The 15,206-nt window shown below is 37.1% G+C and overlaps 1 protein-coding gene across 15 annotated transcripts in view; it reads right to left on the bottom strand.

Annotated features, from left to right (window-relative positions):
* Positions 1 to 15,206, bottom strand: part of BPTF (bromodomain PHD finger transcription factor) — a 128,209-nt gene that overhangs the window by 17,068 nt on the left and 95,935 nt on the right. For 13 of the 15 annotated variants that reach the window (XM_036033474.1, XM_036033473.1, XM_036033470.1 and 10 more), the window contains 5 exons: positions 9,592 to 9,809; positions 6,050 to 6,275; positions 4,401 to 5,323; positions 2,619 to 2,701; positions 2,113 to 2,338 (listed from right to left, as the gene is read on the bottom strand). In XM_036033474.1, coding sequence (XP_035889367.1) covers positions 2,113 to 2,338; positions 2,619 to 2,701; positions 4,401 to 5,323; positions 6,050 to 6,275; positions 9,592 to 9,809 — 1,676 coding nt within the window. The remainder of the gene's footprint in view (positions 1 to 2,112; positions 2,339 to 2,618; positions 2,702 to 4,400; positions 5,324 to 6,049; positions 6,276 to 9,591; positions 9,810 to 15,206) is intronic. The other 2 variants (XM_036033481.1, XM_028522117.2) reach the window with 1 other exon arrangement.

Below are 15,206 nucleotides of genomic sequence, written 5' to 3'. Positions count from 1 at the left end.
GTTTATGTGAATACAGAATAATAATAAATAAGGTATATTCTAAAATTATTTCAAAACGGTAATCTTTGGGCAGTCCAGACTTATAATTTTTAATTGTTGGCTAAAGGTAATTGTTTTGAAAGATACTGTAAGTACTATTCTGTAACCTGCATTTTTCATTCAAATATTTATGAGAATTTCCCTCAAAAAATTAAAAACAAACAAAAAAAGGTGCACCACTCCTACGTGCACTATTTTGATAAAGTGTTAGTACACTGTGTGGATCCTCCAAAACATACTTAATCCAGTGGTTCTCAGCTGAGGCTGGGAATGTACTTCGGGAGAGTGTTTGGGAATGTATGTGGAAGGGACAAGGTCAAACCCTTTAGTTATTACAACAAAGGGAAAGCTACTAGCATTTGGAACCCAAAGCTAAACCTCCTACAGAGTGTAAAAAACTGGCTTGTTGAACGGGCCCCAGTGCTCCAGCTGAGAAACACGGATTACCAATCTCTTTGTGGACTTTGGGCTGATTCCAGATTTTTGTCATGATCAATATTCATTATGTCCTTGCTCATGTATTTTGCCTACTTGTTTGTTACATGGTTCTAGAAGTAAAACTGTAGATCAAAGACTATTCATATTTTGAAATATTCTCTAGAAATACATGGTATTTTCTCTAGAAAAATAGTATTTTCATTTCTTTCATTATTAGGTTGAATATTTTATATGTTTTTTGATATTTAACATTGTTAGATTTGAAAAATGCTTACTTATATGTTTTATATTACTAAATTTTTTAGATTTCAGCTTTATGGAAGTATAATTGACAAAACTGTATAATATTTAAAGTATACAACACTGTAGTAACCTGATTTACATGTATATATATTGTGAAAGGATTCCCCTCATCTAGAAAATCAGTGTTATCTTTTTCTTATTGATTTAAGAGCCCTTTAAATTTCAGGAATATTAATTCTGCCATAAATGTTAACATTTCCTCCCCTATTTGTCAACTGTTTTACAATGTTGTCTATGGTATTTTTTTTCCTACATTAATTTTTTTCCTCATGCCATCTTATCTATCTTTTTCCTTTGTGGCACTGGAAATCTGTGATGCTTGGGAGTGATTTTCCTCACCCTAATATCACAAAAATTACAATCATGTTTCCTTCTGTTATTTTTCTGCTTTCCTTTTTTACGCTGAAATTTGACCTATAAAATATTTCTTCAAGTGGGAGGGAGTGTATTATATATTCTGCTGCCTTCTGTGAATTCACTCATTTGTTTATTATACCTTAACGATGTTTGCAGTCCTGACACTAATCGACTACCTTAATTAATTCTCTCACAAATTTTAATAATTTTTCTTTTGGGATTTTGATATAATAATAGTATCACACACAATAACAACACTGTCTTCTTTGATCTTTGTTGGCTTAACACATTAGCTAGAATTTCTAGAGACACTAAATAACGATGTCAGTTTTAGGCACTGTAATCTGGTTTCTGACATTAGTAGGAAGATCTCTAATGTCTTAGAGTTATGCTGATTTTGGAGCTGATCAATTATTTTAATGTTTCTAACTTTCTTAAAATATACAAGGATCTTTTAGGGATGCTTTATGTAGCCTTCTCCTCTTTTTAAAAAGCTATTTAAATATATCTGAATAAATGTTTTCTTCCATTTTTCAATAAATTCCCCAAATAAGCAGAGGAACAGTAATGCTTGCCAGATCATTTCCAAGGCCAGGAAGAAATGTACTATTATTTAATGGGCACACTTTATTTTTTTATTTTCAACATTATTTCACAGTTTTTCTGTCTACCTTTCTCATGAAAGTTGGCTCCTAATAACTTTTGGCACGACTATGTCCCAGAGAATAAAAGCTATTCCCAAGAGAGTTCGCAAATGTTTTACTCAGCTCTTAAAGAGTGCCTACTTTAGAGGTTACAACATTCATTTCGATACAAAATCTCTAAGATGTGTCCCACAGCTTTTTACTAAATACATAAAAATGTAAATTCTAGAAATCAAGCTGAAATTTTAAGTTTAACCAAAATTTCAAGGGAAAAAAGAATACAATTAGATGCTAAAAACTGGACATGGAAGGAAAGGGAATACCTTCTTACCTGCACTTCGATTTGTAGATCTTTGTCCAAGAGAGCTCTCTTTTTCAGAATTTCAGCTTTAAGTTGCTCTTTGTGTTTGAAGAGCAGGGCAGAGAGCTTGGTAGCATTCTGCTTGCTACGTTTCTGTTCCACACTCTCTTCACGCTTCCGTTTTTTTGCTGCTTGTTTTTCTTCTTTATCTATCTTATCCAAAATATACTTCATCACCTGGTTACAGACAATCATTCTAGAGAGAAATACACAACCTATGTAACGCTGGGTATTTCATTCTGTAGGGCTTAAGATTTTTGATGTCTCTACAGGTGATACACAAACATTCAGTGACTGTAAAGCTCCAAAGAGTGATTCAAATCAGCTATTAGAACTTATTTGTGCAGGGTTTCTCATTTAATTAACTTCAGTTGAGATTAAAAAACATAAACTCAGAACTTGTGCATCTGTATGCTAAAGAGAAGAGACTGATACACAATGAGACCCTTTACTGGGTTATAAACATCTCTCCCTACCTTTGATTCTCTTCTCTTTCAGCTGGAGTCATGGTCTTTTTCTGTTTTAAATGTTCTATTACAGCATTATGTTTCATCACCACCTTCAGGACAGAACAAAATCCAAAGTGCATATTTTATAATGACTACAAGTTGGTACACAGATAACAATAGAAACCTGAGCATAAGTATGTGTTTCCCAAAGAAAGTAAGAATTTTCTACCACACACAAATAAAATTAGAGCTATATATGGTCTGGGTGCTTACCACATATTGACAATGCCTCATTTATTCCTCATAACACTGAAAGGTAGAAATAATCTTATACAGAGATCCTGAGACAAAATAAAAACTATATATGTAATTCTAGCCCCACCATTATCCTCTAAAGGCCATGTTTTTAACATTATGGCATTAATTTTAAGGATTCTCTCCATCCCTATCCTGCAAATAGGCTAAAGATATTAGGGTAAAGACAGATATTGCGATATATAAATTTCAATTTATAGACTATACAATATTAAGATCTGAGTAATAATACATTTTAACATATTACATATTATGGTAATTTTATAATTCTATTACTATAGGTCTTTTAAACTCTTTTACTATTTAAAAAGTGCTTCTAGCCCTTGCTGGTGTGGCTCAGTAGAGTGCTGGCCTGCAAACCAAATGGTCGCCGGTTCAATTCCTAGTCAGGACACATGCCTGGGTTTCGTGCCAGGTCCCTGGATGGGGGTATGTGAGAGGCAACCGATTGATGTGACTCTCATACATCAATGTTTCTCTCCCTCTCTTTCTTCCTACCTCCCCCATCTCTAAAAATAAATACACAAAATCTTTTAAAAAAATTATTGGAAACACTAAAAAGAAATGATAATTATGTGACATGACAGAGGTACTAGTTAACATTACAATAGCAACATTATAATATATAAATGCATGAAACCAACATGTTGTATACCTTAAATTTACACAATGCTATATGTCAAATACATGTCAATAAAACAAAATAAAAGTGCTTCTACATACACCACCTCATTCAATCATTACAATGACCTTGGATGGCTGGAAAGAGGCAGTTTTAGTGAGGATACGGCTAGAGGACAAGTGAGTTTCAGGGGCTGTGAATCAGAGACCCGGGGAATGAATGCAGGTCTCATGACATGGGAACACTTGAAATCCACACTCAAACTCCTGACTAGTGCCAGGCAGTGCATGTTGTAGATGCAAAGGGAACTTTTTACGGTAATGTTATACATGTGACTTCATTTTAAGTAGAATAAATCTTACTCATCTAAATTACCTTACTTCACTAAGATGCTACTGCATAATGCCACTTTACATGTAAGCTATGGAGTAATATTTAATACTTAGTTACAAAGGTGTGGCTAGAAATGCAAATGAGTTTAACCAGTCTATAATTTGCTTTGTCTACATGCAACTAAGGGATGACAACTGTAAATAACTTCAAACAAATTGCTATGAGGCCTGAAGTGGACTTAAAACTTCATTAAACCTTCCAGTTTTCTATTAATGCTATTTCAACTCCTAACTCCATTCTTTCCATCTTAGTTTTCCCAAAATGCAGGTAGTTTTTCTAATAAGCACTGACTACTGCCAACAAAGAGTTCCAAACCATAATACTCATTCAATATTTTGGTCAAACCAGTGCTGTTTCTCAAGTGAAACATCAATGACTTCTGTCTCATTTAGGAAACCTAACACAACCAAACACTAAGTCTAATGCACAGCACAATAATTCAAGCTACTGAACATGCTGCTTTTACTTAATAACTTTACCTGTTTCTGAATGATTTCACTTTGATTAGAAGCTTGGAGGGTGTGTTCCCGCTTAATTTCTATCTGTTGCTGTTTCTTCTTTTGCTGCTGATCCCTGAGTTGCTGAACCCTTTGCAACTGCTCTTGCACACTGGCTGCCTGCACTGTAACCACATTCTGAATCTGGTGAGTCTGCACAGGACTGCTTTGCTGAATTTGAATAGGTAACTGGAGTTTGATTTGCTGGGGCACACCACCTTGCTGAGCCTGTATCTGAGCCACAACCTGCGACTGGATCTGAGAGAGAACCTGGACTTGTTGTTGCAGCTGAGGCACAGCAATGACTTGGGGCTGTGGCTGCTGTATTTGTAGCTGAGGACAGGATGGGGATGAAACAGTAACTTGACTTAACGTCTGTCCCGATGAAAGAGTTTGAGGTGAAGACTGTACCTGGGGTTGTGACTGTGGCTGGCCCTGGGAAGGTATCTGAAGAGATGTATGTGGCTGAATTGGAATCGGTTGTGAGGTTGTAGTCTGAACCTGGGATTGCTGACCAGGAGACACCTGGGATGGAGTTGATGGACGTATTCGAGCCTGTGGTGGTGGTGGACTTTGGACGCAAGCAGGAGGCTGTCCTTGAACATTACTTTGAGGCTGACACTGTACTGCAACTTGGGGTTTGGATGACTGCGCTTGGGTGGGTTGTGCTTCAGAAGGGACATGGGATGCAACAGTTGTTTGGGTCTGAACTTCAGGCTGAGGCTGAGCTTCAGGTTGAGCTGGGGACTGGGGCTGAGCTTGGGGCTGGGGCTGAGCTGAAGGCTGAGCAGCCTGTGGCTGGGATTCCGGAGGATTCGCACTTGATGACTGAGCTGGTGGCAGGGTTTTGGCTGGTTGCACCTGTGTCGGGGGTGATAATTTACTCTGTCTTTGTTCACCTGTACCTGTGAGAAAGAAAAACCAAATAATTCTATTATTCTGGAAGAACATAAGACCAAGATTAAAGAAGAATTTGAAGGGGATTTTCTAAAGGTGAGAATTCTGTATTTCAGAATAAAGGACTGATGCCTTAGAAAGGCTCCATTTAGACAAACTTGGGTTAGGAATCTTTGAAATTGGGGAGTGTGGGCCCTGTTTTATGGCCACCACCTGCACACTTTGCTGCCTCTCCAGATAGCTAATTTCCAAAGTAAGGCTCAGGCTCTGGAAATCAGCCAGGCCTTTTGGCCCAGGCAAGTGCTCACCCTCATTTTGCTCCTAGGGTATGGTGGCGGTTAGTGACCACAGCAGCTTGCAGAAAGCAAACGAAGTGGTTCTGAACCTGCAGCTCTCACTTGCAGGTTATGATCTGGATCTACATACCCACCCATCCTACGATTAACTCCATGGTTCAACCAGTGCCTATAAGACTTCCAAGGAATGTGAGAGTAGTTATTACCACGATTACACCCCCTCACCTCCCTTTCTATATATTTTATGAGGGGTAAAGGTGAAAGAGTCTGTAAAAATAAGAGATCTTGTTGAGATGTTGTGAGGCTGACCAGCCAACTGTTAGGCTTACTAGCTTGAGGTATATCCTTCCCAAGACAAGCATTCATCTCTTATCCCCTCTGCTAGCCCAGGAACTTGTGGCAATAACATGCAGTGCTTCCGATAAACCCAAGTTCTACCTGCTGCTGTGGTGGAAACAGTGGTGGTGGTGGTGGTGCTGGCAGCTGTGGCTGTTGTTGCCAATGGGGTAAAGAGGAATCGTTGAACAGTACCATTTGGCATCGCAGCTTGCATCAGCTGCTGTCCTGGACCTGGAAGTATAGTCACCCCTTGAGGTATCAACTGCAACTGTCCAGTAGTTTGACCTTGTCCTTGAATTACTACTGTCAAACCTTGATTCCCACCCTATGGAAAAAAACACATAACATGTAAACAGAATTCAAAGCATCAATCTGTAAGTATACCATTTTTATATTAAAAGATCCTATAACATAATGAAAATATGTTTTTAAATGTCTATGGAATGGCACCAGAAGGAATTCAGATAAGCTAATATAAGAATATTTATTTAAAAAGACTGAGGCTGTTTATTAGAAAAACCATGAACTAACAACCCAGAGTGTTCCGGTCCAAGCTCTCCAAATGGACAGCCACAAATCTGTAAGTAACAGCATTGCTCCAGATCTAAATCATCCAAATTTTAAAATACAACACACCCCCCCCCTTAACCATGGTTTTACTTTCCGCAATTTCAAGTTACCCACAGCCAAGTGCTGCATGGATGTATTAAATGGAAAATTTAAGAAATACATGATTCATAAATTTTAAATTGTGTGCCATCATGAGGAGTGTGATGTAATTGTGCACTGACTGCTTCAAGCCCCCAGACTGGGAATCACCCCTTTGTCCAGCTCATCTTGTCTATGCTGCACGTGCTCCCGCCGTTAGTCACTTTAGCAACCCTCTTGGTTATCAGTCAACTGTCTCACTACCACAGTGCTTGTTGCATTCAAGTGATCTTTATTTTACTTAATAATGCCCCCAAAGCACAAGGGCAGCGATACTAGTCATTCAGATACGCCAAAGAGGAGCTATAAGGTGCTTCCTTTGAACGAAAACGTATGTGTGTTTGGGAAAAACATAATATACATAGGGTTTGGTACAGTCCATGGTTTCGGGCATTCACAGGGGTCTTGGAATGAATCCCCTACAAATAAGGGGGGACTACTATAAGGACACTGAAGTGAAATGCTAACATCAACAAAAAATTCTGATTTTCAGCATCTTATATTCATATCATTTTATAATTTTGAAGCAACTTTACACATACTGCCTGCCTCGTGATTTTTCTCACAATGAACTTGTAACTTTGTGAAGTAGGGTGAGAAAATATTACTATGATCTTATTAGCAATTAAGAAACTCAAGTTGGAAAGTTCATGTTCCTTGCCCAAAGTTAGAGAGCAAGCTGAAGGTGAGATAAAATGAGGAACTGGGTCTGCTGGGTTTCCCATATTTACCAAATTATCTAGGCTTAGGCTTTCAGACGTGGAAAGCAAATACCAAGTCAGGAGAGTCACTAATGTCCAAGCAGTTATGAACATGGGGACCAGGAATTAAAACTCTGCATGTACCGCCTCTTCTGTCCAGGACTTACTAACCTGGTAACCTTAACTATTAGCAACATGAAGGAGAAGTAGAAAGCAAAAGTAGAAACAATATACCACAAATTACCAACAGTCAAACTTTGTGCTACAAAATTCATGTATGAAATCTCAGCAACACATACTTTACTCATGAGTCCCTTATTTACTCTTGCTTTTCTAAACTATTTTTTGTATGCATTCAAAAATACTTAAAACACCAAATGAACCTCTGTAACACCAGGCCTCAGGTCACCACTGCCAGTATCTAAGAAGCACCCCCATGTGACCTGTTTTGATTTTAATTCCTTTCTGTTCCCTAGAGCAACTACTATTTTCACTGTGATGGTAATGTTGCATTCCTTCAGAGTGCTCCTACTCATGTATAGATCTTTAAAGGGTCACAACTTCAGGAGCACCACCCACAAAAAAATATGAGAATAGCACCCCCGCTAGGTAGGCAATGCAGTCGCCCTCTGTCCCTACACAATATAGCCGCTTTTGCCTGTTTCTGAATTTTACACAAATGGAATTGCAATGTAAGTTTGTAGGACTATAGCAGAATTTATTTATCTAACTGATCGATCATACATGGACATTTGGGTTGTTCCCAGTTTTCACTTCTGAACAATGCTGTCATGGACATTCATTATGCTGGTGCTCATATCAACAGATCCTCTCTAGGCAATACACCTGGAAACAGAACCACTGGGACCTGGGGCACACATATCTTCAGCTTTGCTAGGTAATGTCTAGTTTTCCAAAATGGTTCAACCAGTTTATACTACCACTACCAGTTGTGCACAAAGGATTCATTCTGTGTGTTGTGTCTTTAACTCTTCATTTTGTCTGGCATTTTAATTTATACCAATCTCTTATGTATATGGCTTTCAAAAGCATTTCCCTCATTACCAATAAAGTTTAGCATTTAGATGTCCTTTCTTCTCAAAAGGGTTAGCTGGTGTAGCTCTCTCTTTTTTACACTGAGCTACAGAATTTTTCTTCTTAATTTATATTAATTCTTCATGTATTCCTTGTTTGGTTGTATTTATACTTTCTCATTCTTTTCACTCTCTTTTATAATGTAGTTGAATTCACTAAATTTTCATCTATGGGTAGTGTTTTCTGTGTGTTTAATAAACCCTTTTCGACACAAAAGTTATGAAAACTGAGTGAGGTAGTGTCTAATCTCATGGTTTCCCATATCTATTCAACTGTCCCAGCACCTTTTACTGAAAGTGTCCTTTCCTCAATGATCTGCAACGCCAAATCCATTGCCACACAGGCATGGGTCATTTTCTGTACTTTTTATATTGTTCTGGAGGTCTACCTATCCTTGTGTTTATATCTTACTCTATTAATTAATGAAGCATTATACTAAGTTTTGGTATCAGGTTATTATGTAGAACAAATTCTCCAGTTTTTCAAAAGTACGACAGCAATTCTTGATCCTTTATACTTCCATATAAATTTAAAAAATCAGCTTATCTCCCTGGCTGGTGTAGCTCAGTGGACTGAGTGTGGGTCTGAGAACCAAAGAATTACTGGTTTGATTCCTGGTCAGGGCACATGCCTGGGTTGCAGTCTGGGTCCCCAGTGGGGGAAACCCAAGGGGCAACCACACATTGATGTTTCTCTCCCTCATTCTCCCTCCCTTTCCCTCTGTCTAAAAATAAATAAATAAAATCTTTTTAAAAAGTCAGCTTATCAAGTTCCATGGGAACCTTCAATCTATTCAATCTACTGATTACTATTAGAATAATTGATAATATTGAGCCTTGCAAGGAAGCAACCTGATGTACTCAAATCTTATTTTTCCCATGGAAATGGGTCAATCAATAACATTTTGGTGGTTAAAAGGGGTACCCCTCTCACTGTTACAGCTCCTGGTCTAAGGACTCTAAATAGGTGAGGCTTATCATATACTGCCTGTAAAAAGTACTTTTGTTTAACCCTAAAAAGCGGCCATTTCTTACTCAAAACAAGTGCTTTTATAGTTTCTGAAAATAAGTACTCTTAAAGTTACAACAAGAATAAATACAGTCACCTCTGAAGTCAAAATGATGGTGCATTACTTACGTGACCCTGTGTTAACTGAGTGAGCTGAGCCATGGTAAGCTTCACCTGTCCTTGTTGGGGGCGAGGGGACTGTGAGGTCGAAGGCTGCAGATTTGCAGTGGATGTTCCTGACGTTAATCCTTTCTGCCCAGGTGTTGAGGAAACTGCATTAGGGGCAGAGATTGCAGTGGAAACAGGCTGACCTCTGATGATCTGAGTCACCACTTGCTGAGGAGTACCTAGGCAAACAGCAAAGCATTACAAATATTTATAGGCCCTTAGCATTTTGAGTTCAAATACTTTAACACTTCAGATGAATGTATTCTTTTCCATTTTCAAGAAAACCTTACGGGATGCCAGCAGCTCAAGGATGCGTTCAGACATATACATGCAAATCAGTGAGCTTGTTTTCAGTCGTATCACTGATTGCCTCCAGCTCCTGCTATTTGTAGTACAGTGGAAAAGCAATTAAATATTCTTCCTGTATGTTTAAAGTCAAAATGACAATAGGGAAGACAGAGAATAATATGTAAAATATACCATTTATAAGGCTGCCTTTCCTTAGGAATAGGACATTGAAATACTTAATATAAAATTATTTCATATGAATTTTAAACAAAACACAATCTGAAATATTCTGGGTCAATTATAAACAGGCTTTTCCTACAGATCTGTGTCAGATAGTTTGGGAGAAGTATGAGGGGAAGGACCATTATATCCTCGTCTTACTGTGCTTCTTTTTGATGAGCTCTACAGATGTTACCCTTTTTTTTTTTTTTTAAAACAAATTGAAGTCAAGACCTGCCACCAACAAAATGATTACAACTTGCAACATTTGCTTTATCTTAACGGCTTGGAACCAAACAAGCAGTTATCTCCGAGACATGCCTGTACTTGGGCAAAGTGCTCAAAGAATGCATTCACAGTTACTGTTCAATAAAAACTACTGATGAATGAAGTTCTGAAGTCTTCTAAAAACTACCATTTCTCATTTAACTTACAGAAACTGGAAAAAGGGAAGTGGGATTCCCTTCCAATCTGCTTCCTGTAGGATGGCTGCTAAGAGTAATTATCTGGGAGCTAGTTTTACAAAGTACTATTCTTTATTAATTAGTGAAGAATATCACATTTTTGAAGTTTGGTATTAATTTCCTTTTCTCCTGTGCATGCACATTTCTGTGTATATTTCTTTTAATGACTGATGGTCAATATGATTGCATATGTATACAACTGCATATTTTGACATTTAGAATACCTTCCTTTTTTCCTTTTAAAAAAACTCTATAGTAAAATCCTTGCTTATACATCTTTATGGACTTCTAAATATTTCCTTAGAATAAACACCTCCACAGTTACTAGATTCATAGTAGGAACACAGCACAACTTGAATTTTAGAAAGGTTGTATCAATTCATACTCCCACCATAACTGAGTGCCAACTTCAGTGAACAATAAAGTCCTAGATACTATCGCTAAAGTAAAATATTTCAGCAATCAGAAAGAATATGATCACAATACTTGAATTTCTTTAATTACTATAGTCAGCATACAAAACTGTCAAGTCATTGTAATTCATTTTTTATTTTCTCATAGTTGCTTTTTACACATTAAAGATATATGACTAAATAGCAAAAATGTATTTTTCCACTTTGCTGTCTGCCTTTTATTTATAAACCTATAAAAGTTTTTTCATGTGGATTTTCTTTATGCTTTACTTACTGCTCTTCAAGTTTTCTTGTATTCTCTAGTCAGATATATCTTCCCCAATATATTCTTAATCACAGTGTATGTTGTCTATTCCCCCACAAAACTAATGATCCCAGTTATCATTTCCTCATTAATCCAGTCCTCTTTCTGATTCAAACACACCACCTTTGTCACACAGCACATTCTCACATACAATGCATCTTGGTCTTCTTTCCTTTGGTATCATGCTTCTAACTCTGGGGGCTAAAAATACACTTTAACAACTGGCAGTGCAAGGTTCCCATTATTATTCTTTCTTCTAAACTTTTCTTAGTTATCCTCATCCATTTTTCAAGATGAATCAAAAAAGTCATACAGCAGGTGTAGTCAAGTGCTTTAATTTGAGAATCTGTACCTCAACAGTACATCACCATACTGCAGGTCAAAGAACACTGCATGAAAGGTTACTTCAGTTGATCACCTGGTACTGATATGGTATCATCATAAACACAGATGGGTAACAGGTTGGTAGCAACTGATTATCTGACGGTCATTCAGTGATAATCCACAATACATACATGTTATTTTTAGATTATCATCAAAATGCAATTACAAAAATTTAAACTTTTTTATTACACCCTGGGAGCCTGTGGACTGCCCTGCAGGAAAGGCTAGTGTAGGGAAGAAACAGGGATAAACTGATTCATGCACACTCAAACACATACAGCGCTCACTGACCCACCCACAGCGCCTCTCATGACCACAGCTGCTATAACTCTTCTCATCTTCACTGGGTCCTACCAGCCCCAGTGGCCATCTTGCTTTTCCTTTGACACAACAGCCCCACTCATATTGAAGCTTTATAAATTCACATACAAGTCAAACACACATTCGCAGCTACACAAGGCTGTAGGGAACAAAGGCTCTTTGTATCTTGCAATCATCCATTTTCTCAGCTTTTCTAAGAACATAATCATTTATCACCTATAGTTTTTCCCCCTTTACATTATTTTATCTTTCAGTTACCTGTCTGACATCTATTTTTAAACAGGAATGGATATTGATTTTTATCAATTGTCCCTGTAGCATTAACTGAAATAATAAATCATACTTTGTTTTCTGTGATAAATCCTGCTTGGGCATTAGAAAAAGACTGCTTAAAACTATGCTATATTTCTTATTAGAATTATACTCAATTTGTAAAATGAACAGGAAAAAATTTAATCTTCTTTCCCCATGTTCTAGAACTTTTTCTTTTTTCTTTTTATTTTTTTTAAAGATTTTATTTATTTATTCTTAGGGAGGGAAGGAAGGGGGGGAGAGAGAGAGAGAGAGAAACAGAGAGAGAGACAGGAATGTACCCTGGCTGGGAATCGAACCTGGGACACTTTGGTTCCCAGCCCGCGCTCAATCCACTGAGCTACGCCAGCCAGGGCTTAGAACTTTTTCTTAAAAGATTAATTAATTAATTAGAGAGGGGGGGAGCAAGGAAGAGAGGGAGAGAAACATCAATGTGTGGCTGCCTCTCACACACCCCCTACTGGTGACCTGGCCTGCAACCCAGGCATGTGCCCTGACAGGGAACCGAAGAGACCCTTTGATTAGTAGGCCAGGACTCAATCCACTGAAGTACACCAGCCAGGGCTCTGTAGCTGTTTTTCATAAGAAGGAATTGTTTGTTTCCTAATCTTTTCGAAGAATTTTACCATTAAAATAATGACATCTAGAATTATATTTTATAGGTAATAATATGGCAAAATTTTCCAAATTTTCTTCCCTTGACATGAGTCACTGAGATTTGAAATTTATAATAATAGTAATATATATATGTCTAATTATTCAAAAGATTTAATTCCTGACCACAGATAGTGAGACTTTTCAATGTTTTAACACAAGGATACCTGTAAACAATTCTGTTTAGATTTTTAAAAGTTTATCCTATTTTTAAAGTACTTTCTCATGCCTAATTTTTGAAACTAGCATTTTATTATCTTTTCTAAAGATCAGATTTGCAAACAAAAGGCTTATTTTAATAATATTTGACTTGTTTTCTAATTATATTTGTATTTTTATTTTACTTCCTCCTCCTTTTCATGTAAGATTTTAAATATTTTTCTAACTTTTTGTTAAGATTTAACCAGTAAGCCCTGGTTGGCATAGCTCAGTGGATTGAGTGCGGGCTGCGAACCAAAGCATCGCAGGTTCGATTCCCAATCAGGGCACATGCCTGGGTTGCAGGCCATGGCCCCCAGCAACTGCACGTTGATGTTTCTCTCTCTCTCTTTCTCCCTCCCTTCCCTCTCTAAAAATAAATAAATAAATAAATAAAATATCTTAAAAAAAAAAAAAAAGATTTAACCATTAAGAAAATGGCTTTTTTGGATTGTTATGTTCACCAATGTACTTCAACTACCTAGAGTAGGTGAAGGATTTATTAAAGAATGCATTTGCTTCTGAGTTCAGCTTTGACAGCATAGCTTAGGTGCTACTTGATAATCCATGTGAAATTACACATTTGACGTTGAACTTAAAATTTACTTATGAGGAAATATTATTTTTAAATTTCTAAGCAAGTAACAGTTATTACTATAATACTTTAATACATTAATTTAAAGCTTTATTACAAAGAATGTGGCCTAACAACATTCCACTTTTTCAAATTCATTAAGGTTTCTTCACCGATGATACATTATATGACTACTTTCATACAATCATCCAAAATATTTAAAACCAATGTGTATTCCTGAAGGTACAAAAATTGATATATGGTCTATTTTTGGTGTACTATGCTTCTGTTGATCTCACTTCAATTTCAAATAATTTTTGATTAATACATTTCAGTGATAATCTTTAGTTCATAAAGATTCCAGATTGCATTTTCATTGTACCTTTGTCTTTAAGCCACTCTACAATACCTTCTTTGCCCCAATTAAGGTTTTCTGAAAACAGTAAATTCTACTCTGTCCTATATTAGCAGGATTATTCTTATCCTTATTATTGCTTCCCTCTTTCTTTTTCTTTTTTTGGCCTTTAATTTCAAATAGCTTTGCCCATCTTTTGATTTTTAACCTTTTGTGGTGATTTGACTTTAGTCATGTTTCTCAAAAATGTATAGTTGGATTTTTTTTTCAATCATCTTTACATTCTTCAAATTTTAATATGGGAGCTTTAGCCTATTCACATTAATAAAGGGCTGGCACTGTCTTGTAATCTTGCTTTATTCTATTTAAATGCTTCTTAGCTGTTTTCTTGCTTTTATCTTCATCTTTTTTTTTTTAAGATTTTATTTATTTATTTTTAGAGAGGGAGAGAGAGAGGGAGAGAGGGGGAGAGAGGGGGAGAGAGAGTGCGAGGGAGAGAGAGGGAGAGCGAGAGGGCGAGAGAGAGAGAGAGAGAGAGAGAGAGAGAGAGAGAGAGGCATCAATGTGCGGTTGCTGGGGGTTATGGCCTGCAACCCAAGAATGTACCCTGGCTGGGAATCAAACCTGGGACACTTTGGTTCCCAGCCCGCGCTCAATCCACTGAGCTACGCCAGCCAGGGTATCTTCATCTTTTGATATAAGGACTGTTTTCTTAACTCATTTTCTACTCCAATTATTTGAATGTATATAGTCTATTTATTGAAGGTTTAAAAATATTTTTAGAAGATTTTATTTATTTATTTATTTTTAGAGAGAAGGAACAGGGAGGGAGAAGAAAGGGAGACAAACGTCGATGTGTGAGAGATACACTGATCGGATGCTTCTCCCACGCCCCCAGCTGGGGACCTGGCTTGCAACCCAGGCATGTGCTCGTACTGGGAATCGAACCAGTGACTTCTCAGTTCACAGGCTGGCACTTAATCCACTGAGCCAGGACTTAAAAAATATTTTTAGTAAGCATAATTGGATCTATTTTGCAATGCCAGAAATGAAATAATATCTATGAATGCATCCTACAATGGATTAGAAA

The sequence above is a fragment of the Phyllostomus discolor genome, chromosome 8 (assembly GCF_004126475.2).
Source record: "Phyllostomus discolor isolate MPI-MPIP mPhyDis1 chromosome 8, mPhyDis1.pri.v3, whole genome shotgun sequence".
In the NCBI taxonomy this organism is placed as follows: Eukaryota; Metazoa; Chordata; class Mammalia; order Chiroptera; family Phyllostomidae; genus Phyllostomus; species Phyllostomus discolor.
Note: the sequence above shows the minus strand (reverse complement) of the source record. Positions and strands in the feature narration are given on the sequence as shown.